At 37.6% G+C, this 10,426-nt stretch overlaps 1 protein-coding gene across 5 annotated transcripts in view; it reads left to right on the forward strand.

Annotated features, from left to right (window-relative positions):
* The window catches only part of SNCAIP (synuclein alpha interacting protein), a 147,753-nt gene extending 140,581 nt beyond the window's left edge, over positions 1–7,172 (forward strand). For 3 of the 5 annotated variants that reach the window (XM_024247116.3, XM_063724237.1, XM_063724238.1), the window contains one exon: positions 4,105–4,961. In XM_024247116.3, coding sequence (XP_024102884.1) covers positions 4,105–4,110 — 6 coding nt within the window. In that variant the 3' untranslated portion in view covers positions 4,111–4,961. Of the gene's footprint in view, positions 1–4,104; positions 4,962–4,995; positions 5,064–5,622 lie in introns of those variants that run through there. The other 2 variants (XM_054555874.2, XM_054555875.2) reach the window with 1 other exon arrangement.
* Positions 7,173–10,426: the final 3,254 nt, after the last annotated feature.

Consider the following 10,426-nt stretch of genomic DNA (forward strand, 5'->3'; position numbering starts at 1 on the left):
GATTTCATATCCAAAAATGAAATAGAGGAGCAGCAAATTATCTGAATAATTCATGCCAGAATTACCCAAACACTTTCGTTCTTTGAATACTGTTAATTTGGGACTAGGTAATTGAAGGGTTCAGGGAGGATTGAATTATCCTGATATTTTTCAGATAAATGCCTCAAGTTAATATTTTACTTGGTACAGACTTAGCTCTAATCATAACGGGTTTTGTCCTGCAGAAAGAGTGCTCATTTTAGTGTTTTTGACCACAGCACCTCTTATATTAAAGCAGAAATGCCCATCAAAGTCTAAACTTTATTATCATTAGACTATGACAAAAACCTTCTTTTAAATTTTCTATTTGAATTTATTGTTAAAGTGATATAGATACTTATAAGAGTAATATTAGCATTATAATAAAGACTGGATGTGCCCTGTGCCAAACCCACCCCCTTCCCTAGCCTCACTCTTTTGAATCAACCACTCGCTTTTCCTTCAGGTGTTTTCTCTAGTATTCTCTATTTCTAAGTAACATGCTCATACAGATTTTCAGTTTCAAATAGTATCCCTGTTATCTGCTGGCATTCTACTATAGAAAATCAAAATGATAGCACTTATAAACACTTATAAAGCACGTACAGTATCCCAGAGAATATTTCAGGTGCTTTACACATATGTACTATTTTAATCTTCTCAATGACACTATGTGGCAGATACTTTTTTTTTTTTTTTTTTTTTAAGAAACAGGGTCTTGCTCAGTCACCTAGGCTGCAGTGCAGTCGTGTGATCTTGGCTCACAGAATTCTCTAACTTCTGGGCTCAAGAGATCCTCCCACTTCAGCCTCCTGAGCAGCTAGAACTACAAGCAGGTGCCACCCCACCCAGCCAAACAGATACTATTATTATCCTAATTTTGCATATTGGAAACTGAGACATAGAATGATTACATATCTTGCCCAAGGTTACATAGTAATGATGGCAATAAATTGTGGAGCCAGGATTTGAACTTAGTCAGTTTGGCTCCTAAATCCGTATTTTTAACAATGAGCCAAATGTGTCTAGCTCCATTTTAGCATCCAACAATCCAACACTGCGCCTGTTCTCTCTTTTTCTGTCTCTCTCTTTCCCTGTCTTTCCTATCTCTCACACACACACCTACACACATGCACACATTCCTACTTCCTCTTCCTCCCACCCCCATGAATATAGTTGTATCACTCTAAAGAGCTAAATCAGTATTCAGTGTTAATTATCATTATGGTTATTTAAATATTAATCACAAGGACTCATTGTGTTGTCCTATGTTATATTTTCTTTCTCATACAATTTTATGTTTCCCATGGAAATAATTTTGGTTTCCTAATTTACAGTGCATTTCTAAACACTGTGCTGAAGACCAAACCATCTTTTAGTACCCTCAGACAGCTCAGGTGTTTGACAGTTTCTCTCTGTTCATGGAGACCCCTCCTCCTGCCCCCATCTTCACTGCTGCCTCCTGGCACTGCCACACAGCTATCATCCCGGAGTCTCTCATGCACATCATCCTGGGAATTCCTTGTGCTTCTCTCCTGTTTAGACTCTGTTTCCTGAACCTGTCTTTTCTTTTCTATTTTGTTTATTCTCGTGCTTCAGTCATATATCTTCCCACCCAAGGAAGGTAAATAGGTGCTAATTTTTTTGAGACCTTGACAGTCTGAAAATATCTTCAATTTACCGGATTGAGTGTTTGACTCAGTATAGGATTCTAGGTGTGAAATTATTTTCTTTCAGAATCTTGAACACATCATTTCATTTTCTTTTGCTTCTAATGTGTCTGTTGAGAAGCCCCATTCTTCTCTGCCAATGGCTTGGAAGATTTTATGATTTCTTCTTTATCTCCAATATTTTGATTTTTTGATGCTTTGCCATGATGTGGGTCTGTTTTCATTCCTGGGCTGTGGGCACTCAGCAAGCTTTTTCAATCTGGAACCCTCAGTACTTGAGTTCTGGGAAATGTTTTGTACAATTTCTTTGAAAATTTTCTCCTCTCCAATTTCTCTGTTCCCTGTTTTGAAAATCCTCTTATTCTAATGTTAGACACACTGGACTGATACTCAGATTTTCTAACGATTCTTCTCTATTTATTCATACTTTCACTTTTTCTAGTTTGAATCTCTAATATATTTACTGAAACTTGCCTTTCAATCTTGCTATTGAATTTTTTATTTCTGTTACAATAATATTAATTTCCAACATCATTTTACTGGTCTTCTCTTTGTTCCTGTTTTATAGCTGTTTTTTGTTTTTTTGTTTTTGTTTTTGTTTTTCTTTTTCTTTTTGAGACACAGTCTTGCTCTGTCACCCAGGCTGGAGTGCAGTGGTGTGATCTTGGCTCACTGCAACCTCTGCCTCCTGGGTTCAAGTGATTCTTATGCCTCAGCCTCCATAACTGGGACTACAGCCACCACACCTGGCTAATTTTTGTATTTTTGGTAGAGACGGGGTTTCGCCATGTTGGCCAAGCTGGTATCAAACTCCTGACCTCAACTGATCCACCTGCCTCGGCCTCCCAAAGTGTTGGGATTACAGGCATAAGCCACCGTGCCTGGGTTTTATAGAGTTTCAGGTGCAAATCTTATTTAAATTTTTGCAGTCAAATACAAATGCATATCTTTATCTTCCTTTTTACAATAAAGGTGTCGTACTGTACACACAGTTTTGTTTCTTGCTTTTTTTCACCTGACATGTTGGAGGACTTTATGTGTTAGTATATCAAGAGCTTCTTCATTCTTTAACATAGTTGCTATCATCTTCAGAAGTACACGGTGCTTCTAATTCCTGCATCTGGCAGTGCAAATCAGTTAGTTGGATTCCCTGACTGTACACTTGGGTTTTTGCTTTTTCTGCTCTGCTAAATCAATTCTAAATGTTCATCCACCTTTCTGTTTCTGAAATACCATTGACATTTTGTCTGTTGTATCCTCTCCTCCCATTTCCCTTACTCATCTAAATTTGTGCCTTTTTTATTTATTTTATTTCAGTGTTATTTTGCAGGATATGGAGGACAAATGTGTGTATTCAATCCATCATGTTTAATTGGAATCCCTAGCACATCTTTTAGCCAATTAGATTTTTATTTCACCTTCTTCCCTTTCCCTTTCTTGCCCATGGACAGGTCTCTAAAGTTCCAGTTAGAGGAAAAATTAAAATAAGAATTATAACTTTCAGATGATGATGATGATGATGATGATCAAATATATTCCGGCACACTGAAAATAGGCTTCATGGTCTTTGTGAGCAAGCACAATTTTGAGACTCTGGAGCCATGCCTGGGGTCCTCCTGCATCCAAATGTGGTCTCATAATAGCTAGTATCATTCCCAGAAAGTGTTTTTGTCTGGTGTAGCAACAAGAAGTAATTTAGTAATATGTGGCCTTGTCCACCCTCAGAAGATAGCTCCCCTCTGAAGATTTTACACCCAGAATGGGAGTAATACCTCATGAAAATGATTGCACCTACCCAAGGGAAAATTTGTTTGAAAAGCAAAGCTGTTCCAAGGCTCAAGTTTGTACTCTTTTCCCGCAGACTTAGTAGGTATCAAGTATTGAGAGAAAAGGAGCATATTGTTCGTTAGCTTTTTCTTTTTCCCATAGATTTATCTACTTATGATCTTTCAACATGCTGTTACTCAGTAATCACAAACCAAAAAGCATTCTTCTTTAAACTTTTAAGGCTCAAGCTTATTGGAGAATAAAAGTGTCACCAGTGAATCTATCTAAATAAAATAAAAATATTTTGTTTATACTCAGCCAACAATACTATACTTCCTATCTTGTTTAACTCTGATAAAATTCCCTTGACTGTAAAATGCCTGTATTTCAATCAGTATGGTTGAGAAATTATTTCCATAGCTGAGTTAAAGAGTGTTTAGTAAGTGTGTGTTATTACATGACTATTGCTTTCATTGTTTAAAGAGTAGTTTATATGAAAAGAGAATAATTTGCATATTGGAATGAAGTGTTCTTCAGTGTGGTTTGTGTGAGGATAATTTCCATTTTTTGGTGAGCTGTTTAGTGGTATTGTCTTGTAACTTGACCATAGTTTTATCTAATTTTGGCCTGTGGTTTCTCTTCTGCTTAGGCATAATGACATCAATAGAAAAATGAAGAAATCCTACAGCATAAAGCACATTGCTGAGCCAGAGTCAAAAGAACTCTTCTTGTAAATCACTTTTTAAATTTTCTCCCACTGATGCCCTTTGGAAATTATTGGAAATTTCTGGACTATCCTCTGTGGAAAGAGAACCATGATAACAATGCCTCACCAGCAGAAGAACAGAATATCAGGATGCCTTAAATTTATAGTAGTAGACTGTAAAAGATTCATTTTGGGGTGATATCTGTATATATAACTTGTTTTTTTAAAAGATGCTGTTTAAAAGCATGATTGGGAAAATGTATGTTTTTTAAGAGTAGATTGATTCACCCTACCCACAGGACGTTCACTAAGCCACTGATGCCATTTTATATTTCATCAATTGCATGAGTATTTGCTAATGTTGATTGAACTTCCCTTTCCCCATAATGTGGGCAGATTTGGCTCAGCTCTTTCATGAGATCAGGTCGGTGGTATTGTTTTCTGTCAAGAGTGTTTTTTCTGTCATTTCTACTTTTTGTATAAAGGAAATAAAACAATGTTAACAGCCACCTATAAGCTTGGGGCACCTACTTTCTAACAAATCTGTGATGTTCTGATTTCTAAGGGACTTTGCAAGTATTTTGATTGCTGATATTTGATTTCAGGAACAAACTGCTCAGTTTAGCAGTTTTCCCATAGGGGTCAAATAAAACATTCTATATTTCATTAAGTACTAAAGGATCAGACAAGTATATAAAGTAAGTCAGTTCCTTCTGCCTTCTCAAATCTCAGTGTTGACATGGGAAAATATTAAGGAGAACTAAGGATTTAGCCCCTTCTTGGGTCACTTTTTTCTGCCTCTGACACATTATGAGACCTGTCTAATCCCTTTAGGAGACAGTGTGGAGCCCGAGTTCATAACAGCCCCATTGTTGATGCAGCTCCTTCACTCCATGTAAGCGGTAAGTTCCAGAAGGCTTCCTCCTATCATGTAAAAATATATTTCTGTTGAAACTTCAAGAGTTTTATTTTCAAAGTGTTGGCATGGCCTATAAGAGGCCTGTCAAGTTTTAGTTTAAAAGTAGAATGTATTCTTACCAGTAGGAGGGAACACTGTATGCTATTATAGTTACTAGAAATGTTACTGCAGCCAAATCAGTCAAATGTGAACCATTTCTGTATCCTGGTGCAGAGAACAGATAAAAATCACTGAATTAAGAGATAATAATCACTGAATTAAGAGATAATCTTGCATATGTAGGTCATCTGACAAACTTGGGCTTGATGAGATGCAATTAGGTATAGGATGAGCTAATAATACCTTAGTGCCTTTTATGTACCAGACACTATTATGTGGCGATATTACTACTCTCATTTTATAGATTAGAAAACAAAAGTTTGAAATGTCTTAAGACCTGGTTCCCAGGTAACACTACCAGTAAATTGCATAACTAGGCTTTGGTACGTATTTGCCTATTATCCCCACTACACTAATGAACCTACACTGTGCTGTCTCCCTAGTGCACTGACTGCTGGACTCGCACACAGGAGGCATGAGTTCTGGTGTTGGCTCTTCTTCTAACAGTCCTTTGATCTCAGGCAAGGGACATTTCCCTGCCCAAGAAATCTGGAAAGGGCAAGACAGGCCTACATGCACATCGAGAAGAAGTTTCCTTTCAAACTTACAGAGCAACACATCTATGAATTTCAGTCCATGTGCTATGTCCTTGTCTGGGTCCTGTGAGTTGCTACTGTTAGAGCCTGGTGCCATGTGTGAACCTTCATTTATCACATGGTCTTTTCCTCAAACGAGATGCCCTCGCTCTGATTTATGGCCCCTTGGCCTTATCCACCCACTTTGATTTCTTCCTCATATTTCACTACTTTGTCCTATTGCTTGAGATTCTAATAGAGAATTTATGGCAAGCACATGTGAAATGTAGACTCCTGTGTTTTCTTTCTGCTTAGTGCAGAGGAGGTGATGGTGAGGTCACACAGCCAACCTTTGGGATTTGGCCAAAATGAAGCCTCAAAGAAAAAGGACCCAGCGAGTGCTCTCTCTGTCTCCCAGAGGTCCCAGTTTTGTTCTTAAACTGTGTTTTTAAATGTGAAAGATGAAGGGGGCTAGGCAGAGATTTCACAAGCCACATAGAGTTCCCAATTAAACATAGCAAAGAAAATTTCAAGAGTTTGAAGGAAAGAGATGTTACTTTGACTTAGAAAACCCTGGCAATTCAGTTGTTCAGTGACACTAGCATTTTAGCTTCTGCAGTATGAGTACAGAAGAGCAAAGAATAAAAAAGGTAAAATAGGGAAGTTGAGCAGATTCAGATCAGCCCAAGAAATCTGGGCTGATAATGCATTCTGTTTAATGATGTTGCTTGGATACTAAAAATAATGGCCCTTAAATTATACATGTACCTATCTTTACTGTCTAAGTTCCTTATGAAATTGATACATTATGGTTGCTTGAAATTAGTACAAATGATGTTTTCCTTACAACAAACTTGGTTTTGTCCACCATTTTTTAAATGAAAACACACAAAACGCGTTTTTTTTTTCTAGAAATTGAGAAGCATTAGCACGTTAAAGAAAGTGAGAGTGTGTTTCCTTCTAGTGAGCAGAGCTTTGAGGCCCCTGTCCCAGTTGCCACCCAATGGGCTAGTAAAATGAGTAAAGCTCTATCTGCATGCCTAATTACATGCAGCAGAGTAGGAAACTCAGCTCCATTGTAAAAAAAACAATCACATCTGTCAGCATCTTTTAAAGACTGGCTTCTTTTATGTCACTAAAGGGACTTACATTGCCAAAGTTCAACGCAGCAAATTAAGAATATTTCTTAGAAAAGATAACAAGATTCCAAACTGTCACCACTTTCAGTGGATTGAATTCCCATTATTTATTCTTGTAAAACAGTATCAAGGCTTCAAGTCAAATAAGAAAGTTCTAGATGTGCATCACAGGGTTGGAAGTGGGGATGAGGCTTTCAAAAGATATCTTCAAGTAAGACTTTGAGAATTAATTATTTTTCTCAAAATGAATAATTATAAGCAAAATTATGGTACAGGCTAGAGGAAATAATTATAAATATTTAAATAACTCCCTAAAAGACTCCTTGATACAAACTAGATTAAATATTTTTTCTTCAGCAGCCACCTATATCCTTAATGTTGAATTAAGTTAATAGAGCTAAGTAAGCCTAAGGAACTATTGCAACAGAGTTGGTACCATTGCCCCTCATAAAAAATGGAATTCACGCTTACAGCCTATTACTCTCATTGGTTGATAGGTCTGTCATTATTGTTATGTTATCTCAGTATTATTTCCCTTTATTCTTTAACTATTGCATAGTTTTACATAATTTTTCAAGCACTTGATTCCTGTCTCCTAATGAGACCAAAAATTTGTTAATCTCAACAAAATCTTAGTATCACCTCTCACAGATGGTGTTTAGTATCTACTAACAACTTAAAGCCATCTTTCTTTTCATTTCCTCCCCAGTCTTCTTCTATTCTCTCCTTGTCCTCCTTTTCTCTCTCTCTTCCTCCTTCCTTCTCTCCCTTACTCTCTCCCCTCCCTCCCTCTTTGCTGTCATCTTCCCTCCTTTTTTCTCTCTCTCTTCTCTGCCTTCTGTTTACAAGATCACTAAACCCTATATATATGGGATCTTCCTTGAAAGAAACCTGACAAAGAAATTGCAGTAAGTAGACATGTGCTGGACCAGGTTTACAGTGAAAAGCAAGTCGCTTCTCCCTTCTTGCCAGAGCATGTGAGTGGGACAAGTGTCTCACATGCTGATATATTCAACACACTGTGATTGAACCCATGCCAAAGAATGAGGCCCTGTGCTAGGCATTCCATTTGAACAAAAAAGACCTGGAAGTTGGTATCAGCCATAGTAGCAACAAAGATAGATAAGTCTACTAAATTGTGCATTTGGAAAGACTTGTGGAAAAAAACTATTCCAACTAGTTTATGGCAGTGATTCCCAAATTTGGCTGTACATTATACCACCTAGGGGAGCTCTTAAATATTGGATGCCCAAGCTAAACCCCCAACAAATAAATCCCCTCTCTGTGGTGGAACCTAGGCCTCAGTATTTGTAAAGAAGAAGATGAAGAAGAAGAAAAAGAAGAAAGAAGGAGGAGGAGGAAAGAAGGAAGAAGGAGAAGAACAAATATTAGAATTTCCATATGCAACCAGGTTTAAGTTAACAATAATTGTACATATTCATGGAGTACATAGTAATGTTTGGAACCATATCATTTACAGCAATCAGGTCATGGTACTTAGTACATCCATCACCTCAAATACTTAACACTTCTTTGTGCAACTAAGTTTTAAAACCAGCACCTTGCTAACTCAAAACGTGGTCAGAACCCATCAGCATTGGCATCGGCTGGGAGCATGTTGAAATGCAGAATCTTCTGGCATTCACCATGGCTTCCACTTTTAATTTTGTGATTCTGTGAACTGTCTATTGAGAAAATATTGGAGAAGAATAGGCAAAAAATTACCCTGACCTCAAAGAGAAATGAAGAGTAGTATATCCCTAAACCTGGGGTAGAATGTGGAGAAGAACCTATTTTGTGTTTTAAGGGAGTGTGTGTAATGTGTATACAATTTGAAAATCATGTTCCATGTTGTAATTCACATGTTGGAAATTTTGTAAATCCTAACGTTATAGAAAATGAAACTTCTTTTCTGGAGGGGAGAGGTAGAAGACACAGCAATAATTTTTCAATCCAGGATAGGGTCATTATACTTTTATGTTTAATCATAATGTAGCTAGGTTTTCACTTGTTATGAAATATTTCTCTAAATTTCCTAAAGTCAATGTTTATAGAAGTCAAATCACCAGAAAACTATTCATTATGCAGTAGCATAACCAAGACAAAGCACACTCAAAGTAAAGACCAAACCCCACCTCTCAATACCATTTCCTAGCTGCTACTGGAGGGGCTCTTATTGATAAACCACCAAGATATATGATATTTTATTACCTTGTTGCTTAGGACACTGTTATATGTCAAATATATCATTTTGTACACACCACACACACACACATGCTGAACGCCTACCATGTACACAGGTCTGCCCCAAGTGGTGGAAGTAAATTAGCGATAAATTCATAAGAAATATTTTTGATGAAATGTGAAAAGTCTTAATTAAACAGAATAAATCTGAGAAATACAGTGATCTGTCATGATGTTATAACCCATATATGTATTTTATAACTATATTTTTTCTGTGGAATTTCTTCTCACAGTTGTTCAGCCAATTAGGAACAATGGCAGAAGAATTTAATTCTATTATTTGTGGTAGAAAATGCTAGTTATCTCCTCAATATCCTTTCTCCCTTTCTTCTGATTAAAAGAACACAGTTAAATGTTCCCAGGTAAAATTACCTTCCCAGACGCCACTGAAACTGGGAATGGCCATGTGACTTAATCTGGCCAATGAGAGGGAAGTGGAATTCGTAGAGTGGGGCTTTAGAGAATCTTGTAGAGGACAAAGCTTACCTGGCACTCATCTTTTGCCCTTTGTACTACCGTGGGATACAGCACTGCTTCTTTAGCCATAAAGACAAAAGTCAGATTCTTTAAAAAAAAGAAAAAAAGGAAAGATAAGGAACCCAGTTCCTTGTGCAGCTATGTGAGCCATGAATTGTACATATTACTTATTGAGTAAAAAAACTCTCCTAATTGACTAAATCACTGATATCTGTCTTCTGGTAGGAGCAGCCAAATATACAACCTAACCAAAGTACTCAGTTGACAGAATAAAGAATAAACCACTGGAATAAAGCAGCATTTCACAAATCATATTCTATTTACCACTAGGACTAGGGGATGTTTGGCTATGCTCCAGGATTAATGTATATTTTGCTAATTAGTTTGGTAAACAGTGCATACAAAGTCCTGACATACACTGTGAAGCCCCACCTTCAGAAACAAAGGACATAGTCCCCAAGCTGCTGGCAGTACTGCTGGCCCAGAGCTTTCAGGTCTTAGCCTTCTCCAGGAATTGCCCTTGGCTGAAGAAATTCACCTTGCCCAAGAGCACAACCTTTCCCTGGGCAGCCCATATCCAGTAGTGGTCAACGTGCGGGTATATAGACCCAGCCCCTAACATAACTTCGGACAACCCCAGAAAGCCATCCCAGCTTCAGACCTCCCCCATGGGTTTGTCCCAAATTCTTCCTCTACCTGACACAGCCTCTTTCTCTTCCTTAATGTAGATGTTGATCCCAAGAGCCATCTATAATAAACTTCCTGCACATTAATCTCTAGGTCAGAGTCTACTTACCAGGGAATCCAGTCTG

The sequence above is a fragment of the Pongo abelii genome, chromosome 4 (assembly GCF_028885655.2).
Source record: "Pongo abelii isolate AG06213 chromosome 4, NHGRI_mPonAbe1-v2.0_pri, whole genome shotgun sequence".
NCBI classification, from domain to species: domain Eukaryota; kingdom Metazoa; phylum Chordata; class Mammalia; order Primates; family Hominidae; genus Pongo; species Pongo abelii.